Genomic DNA, 27409 nt, shown 5'->3' on the forward strand with positions numbered 1-27409 from the left:
AATGTTAAAAGAATGAAGTGGCAATGTCAGACAGAATTATCCTGAGAAGAAACATCATTCTACTTAAAGATAAAGCACTTACATATAGAGTTGTAACAAAACCTGAACACAATACCCACTTCAGTACACACCCGTTCCCTGGCCTACCTTCCTAGCTTTTATAATCCTTATGTCCTTCAGTGGGTTAACTGCCTTGTTTTTCCCTATTGACCTATTCCACACCCTTTCAGCTCTCTCAGCAATGCCCCCTCCTGCCACTCTTTGTATTTACATTCCCTTCTATTCTGAACTGCTTTCTGTAAGTCCATTCACAGCATCTGACAAAGTAGGCTGTTGCCCAAGAAAGCTTATTCCTCTCTAAGTCTTTAAGGTGCCACTATATCCTGCATTCTTGTACAAATGACTAAAACCACAAGAGAGAAGGAATTTCAGATATGCCCTTTACACCATTTCCTACTGGCTTGTTTATACATGCCTCATTACTATGCAGATTGGCTGTTGTGAGTTAAGCACTTTCTTCCCTTGAGCTGTAAGGGACTTTGTGACCAAACTTGGTTTTATTAATTTCACTCCTAGAGCCAGGCATCATAAAGTGATATCCAGTTCATTTATACGGATCTGGACCCATTTGCCCTCTATGCACCTAATCATGCAATTTTTGGCATTTAAGCAGTTTGGGATTCTGTTTCTACCTGTAGTGAAATAGGATCATTCTGTTCACATGCTTGCCTAAAGTGAGGGGGAAGGAAAAGAGAAAGATGGCCTTTCTCTTGTTTTAGCCCAATACCTTAATGGATGCTTGCTCAGAGAATGGGATACCATTTTTCAAAGCCACTGTCAACCAGAGGGATTTTGAACCTGTGCCTGATACTTTCCCGTGAAATGCTCTAACCATCAAGCCAGTTCCTATGCATTCTCCAGAATGCTCTGCAGCATTCCTCTTGAAGCTGGCCTACTGCACCTTATGTGCAATATTCACTAAATAAAATGGAAGAACAGCAGTAGAATGGTTTCTGCCCCATCAGGGCCAAGGGACCCCTCCATTCCAGGGGAACATCCATCATATTAAACATCCTTCCTCCAGCTTCCTCTCCTCCTGTTGCTACTTACCATATTTACTCAAATCCAAGACAAGTTTTTCTTTTCACCAATCAACTTAAGGAAAAAAAAAACTTTATCTTGGATTGAAGTACCAGGCCAGGGCATGTGGTGGCTCAAGTTCAGCTATGACTCAGTCAGCAGAAGAGGGGGCTGACACCTGGAGAAGTGCAAGGAAGACCACGCAGCCTCACTCCCCCAGCTGTCTCACCTTCCCTTATCTTCTGCTGTGGCTGTGGCTGTGGTCCCTCCAGCCCTGACCTTACTCAACAAAAGGCCTGGCTCAACAAAAATCCTAGCTGGAATGATCCAGTTGGGGGTGGTCCTGCTTTAAGCAGGGGGTTGAACTCTTGAGGTCCCTTCCAACCCTAATTTTCTATGATTCTATGAATGCCAAATATTTTGCCTGACAATTAAAGCACACTGCTGGGAAGCAGGAAACATATATTCAATCCCCCTCTAGATGAGAGCGGCCTAGGACCCTGGTCTCTCTCTTCCTCAGTAAGGGTCTTAAGTAGTTGGGCTAGAAGGTGGGAAGGTCTTCTTCCTCCCCACCCTGACCAATTAAACAAGCACCCCTGTCATCAAGATTATGGTGACAGAATAGATAAATGTGGGTAAATGCTCTCCACTTGGCTCTAATGTCAGCCTTCACACTGCTTTTATATGTAAATCTGTCCAGCATTCTGTCTTTGTGCAACCTCTTCCTTGGTCAACCCCTTTTTCAACCTCCTCATACACAGCCTTCTAATAATAGCCTTTCCTAGGCTGTTTATTTCTATTCTTAGATTGCATAAAGAGTATTTCAATTTCCTCTTTGTCACCATTTGCATCAATTCAGTTTTGGCTCAAATCTAAGTGTGCACACATTTGTTTGATCTTTTTCAAAACAGGAAGCATTCAATATCCTTCTGTAGCACACCATCAGAAATGTTTCTGATTTCCCTCTAACTTCTTCATAAACATCCAACTTCTACAGCTGTATGTTGCTATCAGCCATATCAATGTTTTTAATAGCCTTGCCTTTGTTTTGTTAGTAATATGCCAATTTGTATGCATCTCATTCAGATTCCTTACCAATGTCAGTCTTTGTCTACATACTGTTTTGCTTTATTTATGCATTTACTGCCTCCTGTTAAAACTTCACTTAAATATGTAAAATGTCATAGTTTCATAGTTGGTAGGGTCGGAAGGGACCTAAGCAGATCATCAAGTCCGACGCCCTGCCATGGACAGGAAAGGATGCTGGAGTCAAATGATCCTGGCTAGGTGGCTGTCTAGCCTACTTCTGAAGACCCCCAGGGTAGGGGCAAGCACCACTTCACTTGGAACTTGGTTCCAGCTCCTAGCTGCCCTGACCGTGAAGTAGTGCCTCCTGATGTCTAGCCTGAACCTACTTTCAGTCAACTTATGACCGTTGTTCCTCGTTACTCCTGGTAGTGCTAGGGGGAACAGGGACTCTCCCATTGCCTACTGGTCCTCCTTGGCAGGTTTATAGGTGGCCACCAGATCCCCTCTCAGCCTTCTCTTGTGGAGGCTAAACAGGTTCAGGTCCCGTAGCCATTCCGCATAGGGCCTGCCCTGCTGCTCCCTGATCACGCGAGTAGCCTTCCTCTGGACCCTCTCAATGCTGTCCACATCTCTCCTGAAGTGCAGCACCCAGAACTGGATACAGTACTCCAACTGTGGCCTGACTAGTGTCGTATAGAGGGGGAGGATCACCTCCTTGGACCCGCTCGTGATGCATCTATGGATGCATGACAGGGTGTGGCTAGCCTTCCTGACTGCGTCCCCACATTGGTGGCCCATGTTAATCTTGGAACCAATAGTGACTCCAAGATCCTTTTCTGCCTCTGTGCTGACAAGAAGGGAGTTCCCTAGCCTGTAGGTATGCTGCTGGTTCTTCCTCCCCAGGTACAACACCTTGTACTTGTCAGTATTGAAACCCATCCTATTCTCATCTGCGCACCTCTGTAACCTGTCCAGATCTAGTTATAGCCTGCCCCTCTCTTCTAGCATGCTCACTTCTCCCCACATATTAGTGTCATCTGCGACCTTGAACAAGGTGATTTTCACCCCCTTGTCCAAGTCACCAATAAAGATATTGAACAGTGCAGGCCCGAGGACCAAGCCCTGGGGAACCCCACTGCCCACATCCCTCCAGGTCGAAAATGACCCATCCACCACCATGCTCTGGGTGCAGCCCTCCAGCCAATTTGTGAACTGCAAATTTCAAACTGCTTCAAGGCATTATTATCTATGTCAACTCTGACGCTTTCTCCAACTGTAGATATCATTTTGGTCTTTAGAGTATGAACCACGAGGCCATGTTTCCATCCTGCTATGACTAACATTTGCAGAAGGACTTTCAGTTCTTCTAAGGTAGTGGTAATCAAAAAAATGTCAGCTCCAAGTCACAAATTAATAAATCTTCAACCTCCAATTCTCAGACAGTTGCACATCTGCTAGTGCTTCCTCTACAAACCTACTCCACCTGTATTTCTAGTCCTATTTTTGTCTGACTGATATTTTCAGGCTTGCCCAGTTTTATAGTGTGCCTAGCAGATGCTATTCTCCCTAGGCCAGGGGTTGACAACCTATGGCCTGCAGGCTAGATCTGTTCTGCAAAGGTCTGATCTGGTCAATGTTTTAAGAACAGTAGCCTCTATTGGCTGTTGCCACCAAATTAGCAACTCCAAATCCTTCCTCACTACCTTTACCAGTAGTGACAGTGAGCAGCCCAAGTAAATCACAATTATTGGCCAAAACAAACAATGAAAAGTCAGTCTGCACAGTCGGTCTGGAATAGAAGCTGGGAATGAGCTGCCTGCAACAGCAGCTTTGTCACAAGGGGCAGTTCACCCTTGCCAACCCCTGCTCTAGGCTGCTACATGGCCACTCTACAGCCTATTGAACACTATGGAAATATGGGACAAGTGTAAATTAGCTTAATTTCAAACTGTGTGTAACTACCAAAAAGTGCAATCTCTGGGTATGCATGTGCTTCTCAGGCACTTGAAAGTGTTATAAGATCTGGCCCCAGGTGATTGCTATAACCTTGAAAAAGCCTTTTGCAAAGAATTAAATTAAGTCCCTTACTCCCTTAAACTAATAACTTCATTTGGTTTGTCTTCTTAGGGTTTCTTTAGTATCTAACACTATAAGTACCTGAAGCCACTTTTGAAAAACACTTAAGCATGGCGCTAAATTCCTCAACTTCGATGATTTGCACGCTGACCCAATTCAGCAAATAATTTAATCATACCTACAGCTGTGTACACCAAAGTTTCATTAAACTTTGACATTTTGATAACTGAAGCTATGCTATACATTCCTATATAATGATTTTGGGGCAATTTATTAGACTAGACTAATTCTTAAAATACTTTGAACATGTAATTATTTCTAACAAATGTGATAATAACATAGTTTCCTCAAATATGAAATCACTGCATCACCCTAGGTACTCAATTCTATTTTTTCTGAAGTTTGTTTTCTATTGGCAGTATCATGAGACACTAACACTCAGCCAGGGCTCCTATTCAATATATTAAAGAAATTATTCAATGAGCCCCTTGGCCTAAAAAATCCCCCAACAAACTGATAAGTGCCTCACTTCAAAAGAATGATCCTATTCCATTTTGGCAAACATAACTTCCTGATCTATTATGGGCAAACCAGTGAGCTTTAAAGCATATAACCCCAGCTCCAGCTCCAGCCCCAGCCCCAGTCCTGCCCAACTCCCTCCCTCCCTATGGGGGCCTCACCCCCTCCTCCATTTACCTGCAGGAGCTATTCTCCAGGCTGCCTGGGGCCATGTGCATATACATGTACATGGCACCCCTTGTCTGACCACCCTCCTCCTGCTCTTTCCCAGTCCCCTGTAGGCTGGAACTTTTCCAGCCTGCAGAAGGCTCACAGGAAAACTGAAAAATCCATGGGTTTTTCTGCTAAAATGAGAAATCTGTATTTTACTCTAGTAAGGGGGAAAATCCACATTTTATTGTGTTTTTCCATGGGAAAGAGAAAACCTGGATCTCTGATTATCACATAGAATCATGCACAACATTGGGAGTAAGGGCCATACCTCAGGGCTCCCAACCTCCCAAGAGAATACCCACCTCACCAGGCTACAAAGTCAAAGGATATCTTGCTTGTTTCTACTTCTAGTCGAAGGATTCTTTCATTTCTTTCCTTGTAGTTGGCTAACTTCAAACAGGAATAGAGGGTAACTAACTCACAGCCTGATAGTTTGGACATTTTCCTGGGAAGTGGGAGATGTGATTTCAACCCTATTCATGCTGTATGGATCCTAGAAGCTATGTTTCCCACTTCTACTGCAAATGTTATAACTCAGTGGTCTACAACCTTTACAAGTACAAGATCACCTTTGGCATTTAAAAGCAACCCAAGATCTACCGGGGGCCCCTCCACCCTCCGCCCAGCAGGTAAGTCTACGGAGAGGGAAGGGGAGGCAGATCAAGGCAGAGGGAGAACAAACTATTTGCAGGTGTGCCTCCCCAGCAGGTAATTCCCACCCAGCTCTGGCCCCACTCAATTTATCACTGCTTCTGCCTCTGAAGCACTGTCCTTCACCACGGGAGCCTTGATCTAGCCCCCTACCCCGTCCCTCCCTCACAGACTGACCTGCTGGGCTGGGGCACACATGTGCAAACACGCAGGCACTCAGCCCCATACCCCAGCCTCAGATCAACTCCAGGACACTCTGAGATCTACCGCAAGAGGCTTCAAGATCCACTGGTTGGTGACCAGTGCTCTAACTCTAGACCAGTGATGCTTAATCAGGGTTTCTGATATCTCTTTAAGGGTGCTGCAAGGTGCTGGAGAATATTAGCCCTGTTAAGTGTACAAACACCTACACATGGTAGTACCTACAAATGATTCACAAAATAAACCCAAAAATCTTAGATAGGAATCCAGTGTGCAAAAACATGCTGACCTGCTGTGGTCTGATTTCTTTGCAACAGAAGAATTGCTCTATTATTTTTCTGTAGTCAAAAGCAAGTGAAAGCTAAGCACCAGCATTTCTGAGGGGTGCCTTGAGTTTAATGAGGGTTGCCTAGAATCTAAAAAGGTTGAGAATCACTGATCTAGACCAAGGGTGCTCAACACCTGGCCTAGAGGCCAAATCTGGCCCACAGCCCAGTGTCATCTGGCCCTTAGGGCTTCCCATGGGTCCAAATATTTGGTAGCAGGAAAGCAGGGACACTACTCCTTCACTGCCAAATTTCTAGACCCATGGAGAGTCCTGGGCCCCATGTGTGGGATTGGACACCCAATCCCAGAATGTAGGGCCAGGCAGGGGGGGTAGCACCAGGACCCTGGGGCTTAAATCCAGTGCGCAGGGACAGGAAATGGTAGTGCCAGGCCCCCAGGGACGAATCCCTGAAGGAGCGAGTGGTGAAAGTTCCCCAAGGACTAAACCTGGCAGGAGGAAGTGGTGACGGACCCCAGGGACTAATCCCAGCATGCATGGGTGAAAGGGGGAGTGGGGTGCGAGGCCCTTCGACCCCCATGCTGGGATCAGAGGGGGCAGTGCCAGGCTCCCAGGCCCAATCCCCGTACACAGGAGTGGGAGAAGGCAGTGCTGGTAATCAGAGCAGGAAGGTGCAGAGCCAGGCTCCAGGACCCAATCCTGGCACACGGAGCTCAATACAGCCCACGGGGCCAAAAGGTTGAGTAAGCACCACTGATCTAGGTTACTGGGAAAAAGGTAGGCTTTTCCTCCTTGCTTCCTACAACTTAGGTGTGTTACAAAGTGTGATGTGTTTTGCAATGACTCAGGCAAGGTTAGAGTAAGATCTGTAACTTAGAATCTACTTATCCAACCTGCAATTTGCTACTCTGCATTTTTACTTCCTTGTTCCTCAATAGGTGAATGTCCTAATTCTTCCTATCTGAACTGATACCCTAGGATGAGAAAAGAGGAGCTTGTTGGTCAAAATCAATGTTTGTATGAAACTGCCAAAGAAAACAAAAAATAAGGGATCAGAAAAAACAGCTAACATATAATCTAGATACAACGGGCCACATGTCTTGCTTGGTGTGAATTGGTGCAGGTCCAGCTAAGTCAAGGAACAAGGTTTCATAGCATCTGTCTTTCAACATCAATGAAACAATGCTGATTTATGCCAGCAGCAAACTTGGCCCAATGTGCTTTTTTTCAAAAAAAAATGTTAACTCTTCTGTGAAGGATCTGTGGGTACTGATTTTAACATAAGGAAAATGTGAAAATACTATTTATAGTTGCAAATTATAAAAAAAAAAGTTTCCATTGTTTGTTTTGGCCAATAATTATGATTTGCTTGATGCAAGGGGACCAAAAGAATTCAAGTGTGGGTTAGTCTTGGCAAAATGCCTTTAAGACTGAGATCCAATGTGCTGATTAGCAAACACTCCTTTTATTTCTGGATATCATTCCTATTTTCTTGCCAAATAGAAAGATGGAGATAATTAATGTCAGACCTCTAAATTTTTATTTCTACTTCAGACAGATTTAAAAAAAAGAAAAGAGAAGTGAAAGCGCATGTGGGGGGGGGGGGAAGAAAGGATGACTAATATGGAATGCAGTTGGAAGAGATTTTGGCTGTTCATATGGTTTCTGCTGACAAGAAGCATTTCAGTATAGCATGCAACAATAAAAAGATACAAGCATATCTTTAAATGTCAGCAAATGCAATTTTTAGTCAGCTGAATTTGTCTGAAGATAAAGTATTTGGAGTCAAAAATTTCTGCACTGAATTTTCCTCTTCCCCAAATAAACTGATTTGAGTTTATTGAGTACCAAACGGTATCCCACCCCATACTGGTGAACGAGTTAAGAGGCTGTGATGTGGATGACTACACAGTCCGGTGGGTGGCGAATTTGCTAGAGGGCCGCACCCAGAGAGTCGTGGTGGATGGGTCGGTCTCGACCTGGAAGGGTGTGGGCAGTGGGGTCCCGCAGGGCTTGGTCCTTGGACCGATACTCTTTAATGTCTTCATCAGTGACTCGGACGAGGGAGTGAAATGTACTCTGTCCAAGTTTGCAGATGACACAAAGCTATGGGGAGAAGTGGACACGCCGGAGGGCAGGGAACAGCTGCAGGCAGACCTGGATAGGTTGGACAAATAGGCAGAAAACAACAGAATGCAGTTCAATAAGGAGAAATGCAAAGTGCTGCACCTAGGGAGGAAAAATGTCCAGCACACCTACAGCCTAGGGAATGACCTGCTGGGTGGCACAGAGGTGGAAAGGGATCTTGGAGTCCTAGTGGACTCCAAGATGAACATGAGTCGGCAGTGTGACGAAGCCATCAGAAAAGCCAATGGCACATTATCGTGCATCAGCAGATGCATGACGAATAGGTCCAGGGAGGTGATACTTCCCCTCTATAGGGCACTGGTCAGACTGCAGTTGGAGTACTGCGTGCAATTCTGGGCGCCACACTTCAAGAAGGATGCAGATAACCTGGAGAGGGTCCAGAGAAGGGCAACTCGTATGGTCAAGGGCCTGCAGACCAAGCCCTACAAGGAGACAATAGAGAAAGTGGACCTTTTCAGCCTCCGCAAGAGAAGGTTGAGAGGCGACCTTGTGGCTGCCTTTAAGTTCATCACGGGGGCACAGAAGGGAATTGGTGAGTATTTATTCACCAAGGCGCCCCCGGGGGTTACAAGAAACAATGGCCACAAGCTAGCAGAGAGCAGATTTAGATTGGACATTAGGAAGAACTTCTTCACAGTTCGAGTGGCCAAGGTCTGGAACGGGCTCCCAAGGGAGGTGGTGCTCTCCCCTACCCTGGGGGTCTTCAAGAGGAGGTTAGATGAGTATCTAGCTGGGGTCATCTAGACCCAGCACTCTTTCCTGCTTATGCAGGGGGTTGGACTTGATGATCTATTGAGGTCCCTTCCAACCCTAACATCTATGAATCTATGAATTTGTTTCCATCAAAAAAATGTAACAACTGGGTAAAAAAAAAAAGAGAAAAAAAGAAAAAATGTCCAGGCAAACTAGAGTCTACATGTTTTCCTTGGAGGTTATTATAGCTCTTTTAAAAGCTACCAGTTTCTCAGGTAGGAAGTCTAAGGAGCCATTCATATCCATGATAGGCTGTCTATTCCAGGTACCTAGAGAAGGAGAATAGGGAGAGGAGCCAGAAAGAAGCAGCTCCTCCAAGCATAACCTACTACTGCTTGTAAAGAGCAGGTCAGAGAATATAAAAGGATCACAAAATTATGCAAGCAATGCAAAACAAGTAACCATTTCATTGATACACATGAGAATGAAATCCTGACAACAATTAAATAAAGAGTTTTGCCATACACTTCAAAGGGCCAAAATTTCACTTTCAGGAGTACATAAGCACTCTTTATGGGACACCTCTGAGAAGCCAGAGATTTCCATTCTCAGGGATATCATATCCAAATCCAAACTAGTCCAAAAGTGGGATACAACAGATTTCACAGATTTCATAGATGTTAGGGCTGGAAGGGACCTCGGAAGATCTTTGAGTCCAGCCCCCTGCCCCAGGGGCAGGAAGTCAGCAGGGGTCATAGCATCCTAGCCAGATAAACATCCAAATGTCTCTTGAAGGCGTTCAAACTAGGTGCTTGAACCACTTTTGGCGGCAGTCTATTCCAGACCTTGGGGGCTCGGACAGTTAAAAAGTTCTTCCTTATGTCCAGCCTGAAACGGTCATGGAGGAGTTTGTGACCATTCGATCTAGTCATCCTTTGGGGCACTCTGGTGAACAGACATTCCCCCAGATCCTGGTGAACACCCCTAATAACCTTATAGTGAGTAATGTCCAGGTCTCTTCTGGAAAACACTCTGCTCATTCTGAGGACAAGCCTGGTCTCATGCTTTCAACATACGTGCAATCAGGGCTCATGGACAGAGGTGATATCTTTTATTAGACCAACAAGATTTTTGCAAAAAAAAATTAATTGAAAGCTTTCGGGCACAAACACCCTTCATCAGGCATCAGAGAAAAGACTGTAAAAGTTCTCCTGGGTAGAAATGAAAGTTCATATTTCATAGCATGAACGACGTGTGACCCCAGAGGTTGGGGGGGGGGGGGGCACAGTGACCACCCGCAGGTGGCAGTGGCAGCGGGGGTGTGGTGGTGGCAAGCGGGGACTGCCCGCAGGAGGCTGCAGTGACAGCAGCGGCGAGGTCGGGCCGAGCAGGGACCGCCTGCAGGCAGCTGTGGCGGTGTCAGCGGCAGTGAGCAGAGAACGGCAAGCAGGGACTACCTGCAGCTGCCAGCAGCCATGTCAGCAGCGAGCGACAGCCAATCTCAGGGGAGGGGCACGTGTCCCCCTGTGCCCCGCCTACGTGCTGCCTATGTTTCATAGGATTTCACAGAGGACTCAATAGATGGAAAAACCTTCTGGGCAGAAGGTCTTAGCCCTTAAAGAACTTCTTAAAGCATTTTTTTGCAAAAATCTTGTTAGTCTAATAAAAGATATCAGCTCTGTCCACAAGACCTGATTGCTTTTCCTCTAGACCAATAAGACTACAACGTGGATACCTCCAAAATAGGTAAATACGTTCACTTAGGAACCTGCACATTCACCACTGTAAAGACACTCGTTGATTAGTAATAAATTCTGACAGGGTAGGTTGATGTCCTGCCATTTAAGGCACTGGACTCATCTTCACCTCTGAAGCTTAATTTGATGGCACAAGTAATCTCCACAGGCAGATCAGAGAAAAAAATAAAGAGACAAACAGGAAGAACATTTCTAATAAACTTCAAGGGCCAGTGGGTGAAATTACAACATTCAGAATATAGAACCTGGAAGAAGTGGTGCATAGTGACAAAGAAATAGCAAAGAGGGGCCACATCCATGTTTCAAAACTCTAATGAGAAGAGCCCAGAAGGAGCCATGGTTTTTTGGTTTATTATGTGCTTTCCTGGCCTTTGTTGGCATGGTTAACTCTGACAGTCTCCAAATGAGTAGATTCTTCTAGTTTATGTGAGAGAATATTAATAAGCATCCAGCATTTCACATTTTGACCATGATAAATGCTAAGAATTTTAATTATAGTTTGCTAAAAGGAATATTATGTCTTAGCCAGCTACTAAGAGCTCAAAACAAGGCATATTTGTATAAACAAAGCTCATGTGAAATTGTGTGCGCAAATGCAGAGTTCAGTGGGTGCAGACACATTTTTGTAGGCACTGCTATTACACCTTCCTTTCAAACTCTGGCCACTGAATTCTAAAGAGGGCTCGATATCAGTTAGCAAGAAGAAAAGTTCTTAGAATAGCTTTGGAAGCTGTAATAAGAGTACCACCAGACAGAAGAAAAGAAAGAATACTTGTCGCTGCTAGGTGTTGTAGGGCTCTGGCCCCTTCTTGACTGGTGCCTTGCTCCCCAGCAACATCAGGTTGAGATCTGGCTTCAGCACCACGGATGTGGTTTGGTTGCTGCTCCTACTCACCTGCCAAACTAGATGTTTTATTTTTTTCTTGGGAGACCGTTCCCGATAGGTGGCCCATGGGATCTCATGCCTAGGTTCCTTCGTAGGGCTCCAACCTTCTCTTTACCCCACCCTTACCACATCCATGGCCAAGGCAGACTCTGCTCTTCACAGGCCCTACTCTCGGATGATCCCATCTCATCCATGCCACCGACCTCCAAGGGTCGGTGACCTTCTGGCCATCAGTCTTCCAAAGGCTGTTCTTCATCTGTGGACTGTGGCCTTGACAACTAAACATACCCCAGTCTTGGGTTAACCATAACTTAGGAATACAAATGAACATAAGAGGTCAGCATCTACTAATGGGTCCCTGGGATCTTGCCTCCCAGGCCCTTTGTCCCACTTGCGACTTCTCAGCTCCCTTCTGCCTAATAGGGGTCCAGGAGGGCCTCTGCCAGCTCTCTCGGCAGAGCTTCCTTTCGGTCCCCGCACCTTCCCACCCGGGCCTCGTCTGACCTGAGGCTGGGCTGTCTGGGTCCCACCAGCCTGTGTTGCCCATCTCTCCATCCCTGTGCTCCATGGTTCGCACAGCTCGTCTCACTGGGGAGGCTCCTGGTTGAGTTGGAGTCTCTCCTGCACTGAGCTCTGTGGCACACCCTGACCCCCTACCTGCAGCGCCACTCAGGAATGTTGGAGGCCCCTCAGTGCCGCTCTCTGCCACGTTTCCTGGGTCTCCCCTTGCAGCCCCAGCTGCCCATGCTGGCATCCTGGCAGGCCGCTTCTCCCTGGTGGTGCTCCCCAGCATCCATCTGCACCTGGGACTTGGTTTCCCTGGCTCTCCAGCCGGCATCTCTCCACCAGCACTCAGCTCTTCCCTTCTGATCCCGAGGCTTGTACTCCCTGGCGCCTCCTTGCCAGAGCTCAGCTCTTCCCCTCTGCTCTCGGGGCTTGGATTCCCCAGGTCTCCTGCTGGCGTCTCCCCACCGATGCTCAGTTCTCTCACTCCCGGCTCCCCAGCTGAGTCTTCAGCTGCCTTTTGAGCAGCCCACTCCCCTCTCTGGCCATGTCCCCTCCCACCACTGATTTGCAGGCTCAGGCAGCTCTGAAACTGCCGCACCTGCTCTCCCCATCCTGGTGTCTCTCCCCAGCTGTTGCTCTTTGCTGTACCTGCGGTGAGTATCGGAGCATGTCAGGGTGGAGGCATGGGGCAAGTTGCAGGGGGCTTTTTCCTCCTCTCACAATATTGTTAAATTTAGGACTGGCATAAGGAATTAAATAACTCTCTACAAGGGAAATTTAGGTTGGATATTAAGAACAACCTTCTGGCCGCATCCAAACATATGGTATGTGGTATGTAGTTCTGCAGACACGTCTGTGGTGCCACATACTACATGTTCAACTGTTCTCCGCACTGCAAGGCAGAAGTGCAGGGGAGGGGGTTGATCCTTGAATATCCAGGAGTTAAAAAAACCCACACAAAAGAAAAGCTGAGTGGTGCACATGGGGACAGTGTAAGCCTCTCAAAACAAGAGCCTGGCCAGCCAGAGATGCACTGCAGCTGCCAACCAGGCTTCCAGCAGCAGGATCACCACTACTGCAGCCCCAGGAGGCCCCCAAGACCCCAAGTAAGGCTGCTGGGGCCAGCCCAGTGCTGGCCCCAGCCTCCCCTACCCCACCAGGGGTAGCTTGCTGCGCACCAGAGATTGCATGGCACATGCGTTCCCTGGGGACAATTAGCAGGGGCACAAGGTGCACTACTGCCAGTTGTTCCTGGGGAACCAAAGGTCCATGGTTGTCTGGACACGGTCACTCACTCTGAAGGTGGTTAGGCATTGGAACAGGCTATTGATAGAGGTTGTGGGATCTCCATTCTTGGGAGTTTAAAAGCAAGTTAGAAATCCACTTGACTGGGATGATTTAACTCAAGGATAAACCTGCCTTGAGCAGTGGGCTGGACTAAATGATTTCCTGAGGTCCCTTCTAAGCCCATTTTTCTACAATTCTACTAAAAGGGACATTATACATACACAAAAAAAGAATGGATCATTTTTTTGTTTTACAACATGTAAGTGTGACAATACCTACTAATTACGCCAATTTTTCTTTTACAACAAGTTTGGCAAACATTGATCCTTCCAGATCATGGTGTATGCACAAGAGGTCACCCAGACCTTTGATGCACATGCCTAGGCAAGAGGTTTTTTGGGAGAGGAATAGAAGCTGCTCAAACCTTCCATCTCCCCTTTAGGGCACTGAGACAGAATCCAAAGGCCAGACTGGGTCCAGATGTTTGGTACCTCTGTAAGGTTTGACCTAGAAACTACTATGCAAAGCCTAAGCAAAAGTGAATGTTATGTGTCGAATGCCCATCTGCAATGATAAGGAGCAGACAGTCTTAGATAGAGAAAGCTTGAAAACAAAAAACAGAATCAGAGTTACTGGAACAAAGAGCTCATTATAATACTAAAAATCACACCCCTAGGCAGGGAAGATATAAGCTAATGAAACATATATGTATGTTAATGAGATACATAGGTAAAACACAGGTATAGAGACATGCTCAGTAAAGAACTCCTTGCGTCACTCCTTTATAACCAATTAGCAAACAAGGATGCTTATGAAGATTCAACCTCTTGTATATAAGGGGCTCAGTATTGAATATGTGTGTGCTTGTCTTGTGAAATTATTCCGCTTGCACCTTTTATTGCTAGCAATAAATCTTTTTTATACTTTCACCCCTGGTATCTTTATTGGCCTTTGCATACCGGGCACGAACCCAGACTTGAGCTGGGGCCTAACACCTTCATGAATGTATTTGTATAAGTGTGAAGGAATTGAACCCAGGGCTCCTGTGTGACAGGCAAGGATTCTACCACTGAAGCACAGGAGACTCCTTTACCACAAGTATAACAACAACAAATCTGCACACCAAAAATGTTTATTATTATTTTTAAAAATATGTTGCATTTATTTCTTTGTCTGGTTGACTTATAGCATATTTCTTTACAAAGACCTATCTGTAATTAGGAATCATTTTAAATTCAATCATTTTCAGATGGCTGATAACTGATTTGTAGAGCTAGGTAAAACCAGTTAGTTAAAATGAACGATATATTACTTGCTTATAATCTAATACTGTTGCAGGATAAAATAGCACATTCATCTAAATTGGCAAGAACAGATAGTTTTTCAAACTGATCTAGAAAGGATAATGAAACACAGACTTTAAGTATGACTTGGCTACTGGAATGACATTTTAAACTGCACACCTCAAATCCATTCAAAATGCTGACCTGTGATAATGGTGGCACCTATCAATAATTCTGGCCTCTTTTACAGGTTTGTCCACTTCTCCCAAAACCACCTTTTTAATGCTACCCTTTGTATGTGGAATACCTTTCCTAGATCAGTTTGAACAGCCACTGTCTTGTACTCTTTCAAACCCCTCCACAAGACCCATCCCTACTGCAGTACTCATGGTTAGGGACCTAGCTATTTTGTGAGGCCTGCCCCCTGATCGCACAGGCAGACTGTGGGCCCAGACAGCCATTTGATGTGTGGAGTACAGCAGGCCCCACCATGCCTCTGATTGACCGAGGGGCCCCTCACCACTGATTGGATGCAAGGACTGCCTGTCATGTGGCCCTGCCCCTCATCGCTGACTGGATGCAAGGGATGTCTGTCATGCAGGCCCACCCCTCGCCACCAACTGGAGTGGTGTGGAGCACATGGCATGCAGGTGTTACAGCCTGAATGCCATGTGGCCCCACACCACTGTGGGGTCACAGAGAGGTGGGGGCAGCAGTCATCTTGCTGGCAGCCCTTTGAGCGGGCAGTCCCGGCACTCCTGCTTCCCCCTCGGCAGCACTCAGTATGTTTTTTTTTTCCCCTGCAGATTTTATAGGTTCTGCAGGCATTGCCCAGATTTTGCAGGCAATGCCAGATTTTGTGGAATCTGTGAAATCTGCAAAATTGCAAGTTCAGTAGATCCCTACTTATAGTAAATGGCTATGGAAGTAGCCTGTGGAAGATCCACTTATTGCTCTTTACCACTTATCTTATTAATTAGAACTTTAAAAATTGTAAATGATAATACAACACTTAAAATAACATGCAAATATGTGTCACAACTGCTAATCACCCTTCTGTCATCATTGTGTTTTAGAAGACATGGTATATCTTGACTCTAACTTGAGCATAATCTCGCCAGGGCAGAGGCTGACTTTTACAATTGTACAATGTCTAGCAGAATAGCATACTCAATTACCTGCTTATGTATATACATCTTAGCTGTTAAACTCCTAAAGCAAGTCATCAGTGTGTAGTGCTGCAAAACTATGAATTGATGAGTTTGATATGCCTGTACATCACAAATAAGAATTATGAAAAGTCCAGGAGTCACAGAAATGGGGTGGAAGAGAATAAAAAGATAATAACAATAAGACCTACTTGAAACTATTTAAGTTTCTGAAGGTTTCAAATCATGAATTTTTAAACATGTACTTATTTGTTTTAAATGATATACATATATAATGGTTTTTACTTATAAATACCACTAAATAAAAATAATGTATTTCATAGCTTCACAAAAGGTTGTGAAAATATTAAATGCTTTTTAAAATCCCTCAACACTAAAAAAAAAAAAAAAAATCAATAGCTTTTACAATAAAAGATACCCTCTTTATCACACATGGTAAATTAAAATTAGAAGTGAAACACTGAAGAATAAAACCTACAAAAAAACAGCTACCCTTGCATCCAAATCACCGGAAAAGATGTTGCAATGGTAAATGTGGCAGTGCACCTTTGGTGCCTGCCACTTTAAGGGCAAGAGCAGGCAGCTGCCAGGTGCCTGATGAGGGCAGCCATTTTCAAACATAGGCCAGAGAGGCAGCAGTCTGTGTTGAGCAGCCAAGGAGGCAACATTGGGCTGAACTGTTCCTAGAACACCTTGGAGGTAAGGGTGAAGCTATGGGGATGGAGGAAGCCTCAGTGGTCCTGGACATGACCTGAAACCATACCGTCGGGATAGGGAGACCCGGTTGGACTGCCAGTGGCATGGCAGCCCCACTTAAATACCAGACCCTGAGAGAGCAGGGGTGTTGCTGGGCCCACCCAGAGCAGGGTGCATCTTCATGACCTGAATTTGGGTTTGAGATGGGCTGAAGGGACAGCGAAGTTGGTCCTCCATTTGGTGAACTGGCTGGTACTATCCAGGTGAGGGTCGTGGGAGAAGCCCAAGAAACTGCATGTCGCCAGCCAAGGTGTGAATCAGATAAGCCTGATGGCCAGATAGGTCACTCCAAGAGAGAGCAGGGCAGAGTGGAGGGGGCACTATATGGTATGACGACCAAGAGACCCTGTGACTGGGGGGGGGGGGGTGAGAGAGGCCTGGTGGAGGACAAGGTTTGGTCCGGCTTGTGGCCAGCAGTATGATAACATCTTGGATGCCATCTCCGAGGCATGGCCACAGTGTAGGGGAGGTACAGAGCCAGGAATAGAACCCCCTGGCATCGGGGCATAGAATGGGCAGCCTCCTGCATTTACCACCAGTTAATTGTAATAGCAAAGTTGTGGCAGGAGAGACTAGGTGGACTGAATTACTTAGACAGGTGGGTGGGCTGACTGTAGACTTGGCCCTGAGCTTTCCCCTGTCACAGTAAAGAGGGACCAATTAAAATAATTTGCCAAATAGCTGTGTTATTGTTTTTCAGAGTACAAAACAGAGTAAATGTGGGAGGATTTATTAGCATTTGGTAAAAAATAATTTTACTAGAAAGAAACAAATGTAATTCCAAACATACCCCTAAATTGTAGTAACTAAGACACTGATCAAAACTGTAGAACAAGAAGTAAATAGTAAGATAAAAATAGTTTATACTATTGTGAATGGGTGGGTAGGGAATGGTCTCCAACAAATAAGAGGAAAAAATACTAAAAATCAAACTTACCTACAGTTCTACATGCAAAAAGAGCCATTGCGCTCTGAAGTCGGTCTGGTCTGACAGCCTGGACCACCAGGACCTTAAAATCAAGTATATTTAGGAGGATTTGAGGACATTAGAAGAACCATTACATTGTAAAAATTATATATAAGAAAAGTAGCCTTTAAAAAAAGTTATTCTTCTAAAAAGAACTGTATTTAAAGTTTCTCTTTACAACAGGCTTATCTGTTTTCTTGTACATTCATTAAAAATTATTCAGTTTTCAAGATAACCAGATAATATAATGGTTCCTTTTTTTGTATATCCTGATGTAGAGAAGCAACAGAAGGTTTATACCTTACTTAAGCTCTACCCATAAAGCTGGTATCCTACCTATAGTAGAAAAACAGATACGATTTGGACAGTGCGACCAAAAATGACACTTTCTTTTGCTAATCTGCACCTCATCTGCATACAATATAAACATCCTTCTGTCCATTTTTTTTGGAGAACAGAACAATTTCTATGTATATATCACGATAAACTAATCAAGGTCATATATTTATAATATTATCACTTTCATCTGGAATTAATGGAGTACAACTGAATCATTGAGTATATATTTCAGTATGTTTACATGCAAAGTACCTCAGTTGACATTTATTTTGTGACTGTAGTATTAACAGCTCTGTTTACGTACTATGATTACACTAAAATTAACATAAAATAATCAATTTTAAAAGCATCTGCTTGGTTAAAGATGTAAAAGCTCTGTAACCTCTTTGGCTAGGGACAAACAGTCAAAAAGCCCAAGGCTGAATTTATTCAATATTTGCAGGTTTCTGTAAACTGCTTAGACGGAACCAATAAGAAAGTGAACTCACGTTTGCTTTTTAAAAGTGAAAGGGAGTCAGACCCTGCAATGGCCTGCTGGCCAGTGGGGAGATGGGTGATTCCCCAGCCACGCCCCCTCTTTAGCCTCCAATCAGCTGAGGAGGGAGCAAACCTAACACCAGACCTCCAGCTGGGGTCTCCCTAGCTCTGGGGAAGGGGGGAGGAGGAAAGCCCTCAGTGGGGTGTTTTTCCCTCTCTCCCTGTGCCCAGAGCTGATCCCCCGGCCATGTCCCTTCCTCAGTCCAGGGAGGCTGAGGAGCAGGCCTGGGGGGAAACCCAGCCTGTCCCCCTGGTTTGCCAGCCAAGAAGGAAGCATGGCCAGGTGATTGGCCCAGCTCTCAGATGCTAGGAAGCCTACAGTGGGGGCTTTACTCCCCCGCCTGAGCCAGGAGTTGGTCCATTCACTGGGCCACCCCCTCTGCTCAGCTAGCAAGCCTGCTGAAGAGGAAGTGGGGGGACAGCCCCCCCCCCACACCTGGCTTTGGGTCTTCAGCCAGGCTGTGCCTGGCACAGGTGGTGGGAAGCCCCTAATGGGGGCCATTTTCCTCCCCACTCCCTCCTCAGCTGGCCCGCTGGCTGGGGAGGGGGCATGGCCTGGTGATCACCCTGGCTCCTGGCTCAGGAGGGACTGCAGGCTTCCCTGCAGCTGGGAGCAGGACCAATCACCCAATGATATTTGTTCTCCAGCTGGCAGACTAGCTGAGAAGGGAGTGGGAAGGAAAAATGGCAACTTCCTCCCACTCCCTCTCCTACCAACCCCTGCTGCAGTCCCTGGAGCCACTGAGTGAGCATGGCCCCTGGTGCCCCCATTTCAGGGGAACCAGCTCAGGAGGTCAGAGCACCGGCTTCCCAGTGCCCCCTGGAGAGAGCTGCAGCCTGGGACATCGATCCCAACAAGGAGGTTTGTGAGTAACTTCTGACCCTAGCTTTTATCTAGAGCCGTTATTTCTCAACTAGTCTGCCATAGTGGTATGCTGTGAGATCTTTAAGGGTGGTACAGTATTAGATGATAGATTTCCAAACATGTACATATGATTCACAAGATAAAACCAGAGATTTCAACTAGGAATCCACAGTTTCAAGGGCTAGGGACAGAAGTTACACATAAACCAGCCTAAGTGATCAGAAACTGGTTTAAACCTGTAACAGAACATAAGTTCAGTGCATATAAATCAGTTTCAAAATGGCCAAAACTAGTTTTAGATAAACCTGGTTGAATGCAATATCAGATTTAACTGATTTGGGTCAAACCAGTTTATGCAACTTCTATCTCATATCACTTCCTGGTTTAAAGTTAAACCAGAGTCCCCCAGGATCCCAGCAAGCTTTTCAGCCCTGGGCTAGGCTGTGCTGTCTGCTCCAGACAACAGGGCTGGCCCCACCCTTGCTGTCTAGCCACAGCAGGGGCAGGCGTGTGGCCAGACGCAGGCCTGGCATGGCCCCCTGAGTCAAAGGGAACAGGGAGGTGGTTTACTCCCCCCCCCCCCCAACCAGGGGACTGCACCCAGGGTCTGCCTAGCCAGGGTGTCGCAGCTCCTGTCAGGCATTCCCCCATCACTGCTTATGCCATGGCAGGGGGGGAGGGGTCATAGCCAGAGCTGGCCAGCATGGCCCTGCCATCCTCCTGCCTGGCCCACAGCTGGGGCTGGGACTGTGTTGGGCTGGCCTGCAGGTGCTGCTGAGGGCAGACACAGGGGGCTAGGCCAGGCTGCGCCACAGGAGTCAGACCCTTCCCAGCAAGCTGTGTGGCCAAATTGCTCCTGGCTCCCCATGCTAAGGCTGGGTGGGGCTGTCATGAAGCTGAAGCCAGCTGGGAAAGGCCCAGCAGGGCTGGCCTGGGCAGGGCCCTTTCCAGCCAGCTGCAGCTCTGTGACCGTCAGGCATCGTGGTGGCTGGTCGGGCAGTGGGCTTCCTGCCTAGGGTGGCATGGAGGCGCTGGCAATCCCAGAGCCCAGTAGCCACCTGCTGCAGCCACCACCATGCCCCCTGTCCTATGAAGCACCTGGCAACTGCAGCTGCTCCTCAAGCTGCATACTGGTAGGGCTGTTCTGCCTCCTTAGCCTCCAGCTGCGACTCCGCCCTCTGCCACTCCCACCCCTGCCCCTGCCCTGTCACACTGCTTTGGGTGGGTGGGCAGGAAGTTTGAGCCTGGCAGCTTCTGACCAGTGCATGGGGCTCTTCCTCCAGCTCATGGATGCCTTCCACCTGCTCCGCCCACCCGGCATGATGAGCAGCCCCTCAAGTACAAGGTTAAGTATATTTTGTATAAGCAACGAATTCATTGCTTTGTACGTGATGCATATTATTTGCCAGTCACTTTAAACTGTTTAATGTGTCAAAAATATTAAGTCATAGCTTTGTATTGCAAGAAGTTTCAGTTATTCTTGCTAATCCTATTCTGTTGTCCAATGTACAGCAGCATCTAGTAATAGCACACAAGAACTCGTGAGAATTAAAAGCCATATCATCTATTTGCACATGGTAATCAGCTTGCCTATTTGAAGGCACACAACATATGTTGATTTCTCTTTACTGGAATGGATTGTCTTGGCATTTTGTACCTTTCTCAGAATATGAAAGGAAAGGCTCATGGCAAACTCCCCTAGACAAGGACAAGGAATGAAGTCAATGGATGAACTTATTGCAAAATCAAAAAAGGAACCCCTAAATCTGAGAGTTTTAGATCCTGTTTTTTGGGTGGCTGGTCCCCATCATGAAATGCACAGCCCTGAGCTAAAAAACTAAGATCTTCATACAAGTGCCTAGATTTAGGAATTTATTAGCTTTTCTCAAGAAGATATAGATAGAACAGGCTTCATAAAAGCCATGATGCAGAAGTGGTAGCTGCCTCGAGTGAAGGACAAGGTTGATTCTTAAATCCCATACTTCTCCATGCCTTGAGGGCCTTACACAGATCTGGAGGGAAGTGCTTCTTTCAACCCCAAATTATCATAAACAGAACATTACTTTCCAGGGAATATTACCAAAACCTGAGGCCACCACTAGCTGAGCAGAAGTTTTCAGAATTGCAAATCTACGTGTTGGCAACTAAATTCCATGAAATCCTAACCTGGACACTGAAGTCCCAAATTTGTATCTGTACCTTAGGCAGCAGAACACCTACTTTTTGGTGTCCTTCCACCAAGTGGAATCCTCAAGCCTGAGATAAATGTCTAAGCTCCCTATACAAAAGCACAGGAAAAGTTAACATCAGAATGAGCAAGCTGAGCAAAGTGCTGTCTAAACTAGCAAGCAGGAAACACTGAAGAGCAGAGTACAGCAGTTAGGCACATAACTCTAGGCCAGGCCGAAGCACTCATTTCCATTTGGGAATCTCAGCTGTGAGTCCTCTCCTAGACTTAGGCACTACTAGATATAGATATAAACCCATCCCAGAATATCTAATAACAGACTGATTAGAACATTATTTGAGAGTTAATAGGCCTGTTTCAAAATATCTATTCTGCACAACTTGAAGCAGCAACTTGAACTCAACTCTTCCACAGCCCAGGAGACTGCCCTAATCACTGGGCATTTAGATATTCTAGGGCACACTTCTCCTGTTGGAACTGTATAAATAATTAAATATTAATTTAATAGTGATTTAATATGACTATCTTATATCCCAGGTGAGTGGCTTAACCACTGGGCTTTAAGATTAATCTAGCTTTCTCTCTTTGGCCTGATTAATATTTAATTGTTGAGAACAGAACAGATTCAGTAGAATCAATTTCAAGCGCATGACACCAGGAATACCTTCTAGCAGACTGGTAGCTATGGCACTCTCCTTGGATATGGGAGACTTCACATAAAGTAAGATCCACAGACTTAGGCATGAAGGAGGGCTCTAACTAGAATGAAAAGTGGTTTTGTGCACACACATCAGCAGAAATGAAGGTACATAGGGGACCTTTCTAAACAGTGGTAGACAACTAGGCATCCCCTACTTTTTTGTGTGGATCAAGTTCTTTGTTTCTTCATGTGTGACTGTTTAACATTTCCTACAAAGCTTCCCCGATTCTTTACCTGTATATCATCTACTACAATGCCTCCCTGACCCTGATTCCTGGACACTGATTCCTGGACTATTATCACAATATAAACAACTGGTATCACAATACAAATGTATTAATGAGGAGTGACAACCAGGTAAGTAGGTTTGTGCAACAGAAGCGTAGCAGTGCCTGTCGCAGAGCACAGAGGTGCCCTGCTCCTAGAGGGCAAAAACTGCCAGAGAAAGAGCCCTAGCAGGGAATAGGAGCCCACCTGTGGGTTGCCAGGGCAACTGGAGGGAGCAAATGACCCACACCTGCCAGCAGTCAGCTGCCTGTAGGAGGCAGAGCCTGGCTCTTATAAAGCCCAGGAGCAGAGGCCTGAAACAGTTCCCTGCCAGCAGCCAGAGAGACAGGAGCTCCTGGAGTAGGGATGTGAGAAGCAGCGAGACCTGCAGGTACTGCTCGAGCAGAGTTATGGATGGCAGCTCTAGGGCGTTTGTGCAACATGGTTTAGCCAGGCGGCTTTACGTTATGTTATAGCCAGGAGGCTCGAGTTTCTGTATCATTTTGTTGTTTATTACACCGGTGGTTTGGGTGAGGCTATTAGGGGTTGGAGGAGGCCTCATAGGGGACCCACAATAGCATGGGGACCCCAGCACCAGTAACAGCGCGGCGTATGGGGTGCATAGACCCCAGCCCCAGGTGGGGCACTATTGAGAAGCCCTAGCGTGGGCGTGGCAAGTCCCAGAGAGGGGGCCCTATTGAGAAGCCCGAGTGTGGGCACAGCAAGCCCCAGATAGGGGGGCAGCATGTTTGAGAAGCCCAAGCATGGGCACGGAGAGCCCCAGAAAGGGGGCAACATTATTGGAAAGCCCAAGTTGTGCACGGCGAGCCCCGGAGAGGGGAGCGCCTTATTGAGAAGCCCAGTGCAGGCGTGGCGAGCCCCAGGAGGGGGCACTATTGAGAAGCCCCAGTACGAGCGCAGAGAAGGGCCCGAGAGAGGGCGAGGAGAGCCCCAGGAGGGAGTGGCAGTGTATGTAGAGAGAGAGATGGTGACAGTCCAACGTCCATTCCAACTGCGAGGCTTGGGGCGTGGTATAAGGGGTGGTTGGAGCCAAGCATAGCCCATAAGGCAAGGGTGCCCCAAAGCACCCACTTGCAGGACAAGACCCATGAGAAGTCGGAAAACCACGGGGTCCGAATAAACATAGAGACGTGTCCGAGAGGGCGTAAGGCAGCCTCCCAACTGATTTAAACCATCAAAGGCGTGGCGGGCGAGAAACAGAGGGTGCCCTTGGGCCAACTAGGCACGGAGAGGGGGCCTTAAGGAGATCACGGCCCTCCTACAGGACCCCTCCGTGACAGTGCCCAATATGATTCACTGCATATGAGGGTTACAGCTGCTTATGCTCTCCAGAATGGCTATGTAGGCTGTACATAGGCCTGTGCAGCGTAAACCATAAGTACGCTGCTGCCAAACTTGGCCAGAGACCTAAGCCGAAGCTGCAGAAAACATAACTAAAGCAGAAGGTCTCAAAAGCCTGTGAACAGAAAGCCAGCAGGGCATGAAGGTGGTGAGTATGACTGAATAATGATGGAGGGGTGCTTGCATGTTCCACTTTGCATGCAAGCAAGTTGGGCCCCTTTCTTGATGCATTGCCATGGCAGGTTAGTGTCTGGCCACACCCTGCCCCTGCTCCTGCTAGAGAACAGAGGGGAGGGGCCAGCCCAGCTCACTGGAGCAGAGAACAGAGCTCTGCCCAGCCCAGAGAGCATACCGGGATGCTGGGGGAATCCGATTTAATTTAAACCAATAAGGGATCTGGAACAGACATTGCATAAACCAGTTTGAGCCAAATTTCAATCTGATACTACATTCAACCAGGTTTATCTCAAACCGGTTTCAGCCATTTTCAGACTGGGTTATGGGCACCGAACATCTGTTCTGGTATAGGTTTAAACAGTTTCTGATCACTTAAACCAGTTTATGTGTAATGTCTGTCCCTAGCCTGAATGTCTGCCTCTAGCCAAAATAATTAACAGTAGTAACTGATGTAGCCAAATATGCTGAATGTTATTTTGCTCTAACAGATGTATTTTTGTTAGAATTCTTAGATAAGTTGTAAAAACAAAGCTGTCTTGTCAGATCATAAACTAAGGTTAAAAAATAACTTAACAGTGTGAAGCAACATTTCACAATGGGATGGGAAAGATGATAAGGAAGCCCCCCTTTTGCTTTCTCAAGGATATAAATCCCAACTCATTGACACCTTCCAGGTCTGCAAGAAATCTGGTTTAATCAAGTTTCAAGTTTCAGTGAGACAAAGAAATTTAAATAAAATCAAATCTGAGATTATTCATTAGAATATTAAAGCCAGTCTTCTATAAATATTGGGCATAGGCTGGAGGGAAATTTGGACTTCTACATTTTGGACTTCAAAATCTGGACTTATCCAGAGATCAGCAAACCAACTCAAGTCCCCAGGGAAACAGAAAAGCCTGGCCAGCAGACAAGTTTCTTCCTTGGACCCAAGGTTATGTAAGCAAATACAAATAAGTCTTTGCTACTGCATATCCTAATAAAGCTTCTGAGCTATGACTAGGCTGGTTTCACTCTGTATCATCAATCTCACTCTCAACCACAGTTAAAATTAAGTGTAACAGTTAAATCCTGAACATCTGCCTAAAACATTAATACATACTATGAACTGGTATGCCTTTGTTTAAGCTAAGGTGGCCCAAAGTCTTTAGTTTCATTCCAGAAGCAGGAAACAGGAGCAGAAAGCCTTGCCTGCTTCACTTAGAAAGTATTTACCCAATACAAAGTAGTGCTGTGCAGAAATGTCCAAAGTCTACACAGACTTTGGACAGGTATGTGACAGGTAGCAAGCTCAAGGCCAACTATTGAGTTGGCCCACCCACCTGTCTATGGGGCAGTCCGCCCAGTCTCACCTGTTATGACTTTGCTGTTCCTTAACTACTGGTATAATGCGGGAGGCTGCCCATTACATGCCCCGATGCCAGGGGCGCTATCCATAGCTCCAAACCTCCCCTGCACTGTGGTCCACGCTTTGCAGATGGCATCCAGGATGACATTATGCTCCCGGCCTAAAGCCGGGCCAACTTAGTCCTTAGTCACGCCTCATTCGTATGCACACTCATACTGCCCCCCTCTCACTGGGCCCTCTTACACTCCACCACCTTTCACAGCGTCTCCAGCCTGCCACACAATACTGTGCCCTCTTCACTCTGCCCTGCTCCCTTGAGTGACCCTGTAGGCCATCAGGCTTATCCGACTCACACCTCGGGTGGCAACATGCAGTCTGTTGGGCTTCTCCTACAACCCTCACCTGGGTAGTGGCCAGCTGATTCACCACACTGAGGGCTAACTCTGCCCTAGCCCCTCACCAGGCTTCTCATATCCAACAACTTGTTCTTCAGCGGCTTGGCCCATGTGCTTCCCTTCAAGCTGTCCCACAGCCCTACTTAGCAACACCCCCTTGGGCTGACCCTCATCCCTACTCATCCCTCATCAGGTCCCTCACTACCATCCCCTCCCTGGGGCCTCCGGGGTCTTGGTCCCCTGTGGGGGGTCAGGTGGTCACAGCGGTGCCTGGCCCCACCTGGGGTCTTATACCTCCTGGGCTCAGGTGGCCGTAGCCATGCCTGGCCCACTTATACCCACAGTATTGTGGGCGCTAGGGTTTAGTGAGGCACCCCAACCCGCCTTTCACCGGGGAGGTGAGTGGTCCTGGTATCTGAGTGGGGCTGCCATTCCACCAGCAGTCCCACCAGGCCTCCCTACCGTGGCAGGGTGCAGTTTTAGGTCATGTCCAAGACCAGGAGCCTCCAAGCCATCCCCCTAGCTCCTGCCCTTACCTCCAGGATGTTATGAGCTTCAGCTCAGCTGGGTGACGTTGCTCCCTCAGCTCCAAACAACATATTCCCGGCTCTGCCTGGCTGGCCTTGGTTTTAAAATTTTAAGATCAGTGTGCTAGATCTTAGCAAGCAAGGTGTTGTGCTCAATCCACTTGGCTCTCCTATGAGTTAATTAGCTGGCAAAGCACTACACAAACACAGGTAGGTCCCTTCTTCCAATTTGGGAACTAGCAAACATAACGATAACTTTGGTATCCCTGCATGGTACTGCTGGGTATATGAGTAGACCTGAGTAATTTCATAACCTTGCTGGAAGCATAAGCTACCTTGCAAGATCAACTGTGAAGTTTTAAATTATTTAATCTTCAGGCTTAAACTTGTAATTAATTAAACAACAACCAATATTATAGGCAGCAGTATAACTAAGAGAAGAGGGTAGATAGCTGGGACAGTAGACCCAGGTGTCCACTTTTTGGTTTTTTTTGTTTTTGTTTTTTTTTGGGGGGGGGGGGGGGGGTGGCACAAAAAGAGCTGCTGCAATTGCCAAGAGCCTAACAGCTGGTGATCCACTGTGCACTACCACTGTCCAAGGTTCAGAGTTGCCCTGTTACGCCTCTGCTAGGGGATAGCAATAAAAGGTAACAAGAAGGCATTCTGTAGGAAAGCATTTCTTGTGCTGAAGGATTTCTCGAATAACACACCTAAAAGGACGGAATTATGTAACTGCCAAACACTGATGACAAACACTAATCATCCTTTGACTCCTGTTAAGTCGGCACATTCACATTTTACTACAAATATCAGTAGACACCAGCTAACTCTTGCCAAATGACACCTGTGACTTTAATTGGATATTTTCCTTTTTTATACTTTAAAAATGTCAAGAAATTAAATGAAAACCAAACAATCTAACAAATACCTGCTATCACAATTTTGACCCCGATTTAAAGGTTCAAGTTCAGAAAAGTGCAGAATAACAATTAATACAAACTTAAGTATGCCATGTCTGTGTATATATTATACTATACTGGTAGTTCTCAATTGCTTAGACATGAGGCATCCCTCGTTAGATTCAAGGCACCCTATGGAATATGTCAGCTTTCTGTTTTTACTCATGTTTACTCGGTACCCTTGTTGAGTATACTATTTAAATGAATTACCAAGACGTGTTTATAAGATTGTAAAGATGT

At 46.4% G+C, this 27409-nt stretch overlaps 1 protein-coding gene across 1 annotated transcript in view; it reads right to left on the reverse strand.

Annotated features, from left to right (window-relative positions):
* DYNC2H1 (dynein cytoplasmic 2 heavy chain 1) overlaps window positions 1-27409 on the reverse strand; it is a 430672-nt gene that overhangs the window by 205376 nt on the left and 197887 nt on the right. Inside the window, exon 75 of the mRNA XM_006271584.4 lies at window positions 17479-17551. Coding sequence (XP_006271646.1) covers window positions 17479-17551 — 73 coding nt within the window. The remainder of the gene's footprint in view (window positions 1-17478; window positions 17552-27409) is intronic.

The sequence above is a fragment of the Alligator mississippiensis genome, chromosome 1, assembly GCF_030867095.1.
Source record: "Alligator mississippiensis isolate rAllMis1 chromosome 1, rAllMis1, whole genome shotgun sequence".
NCBI lineage: Eukaryota > Metazoa > Chordata > Crocodylia > Alligatoridae > Alligator > Alligator mississippiensis.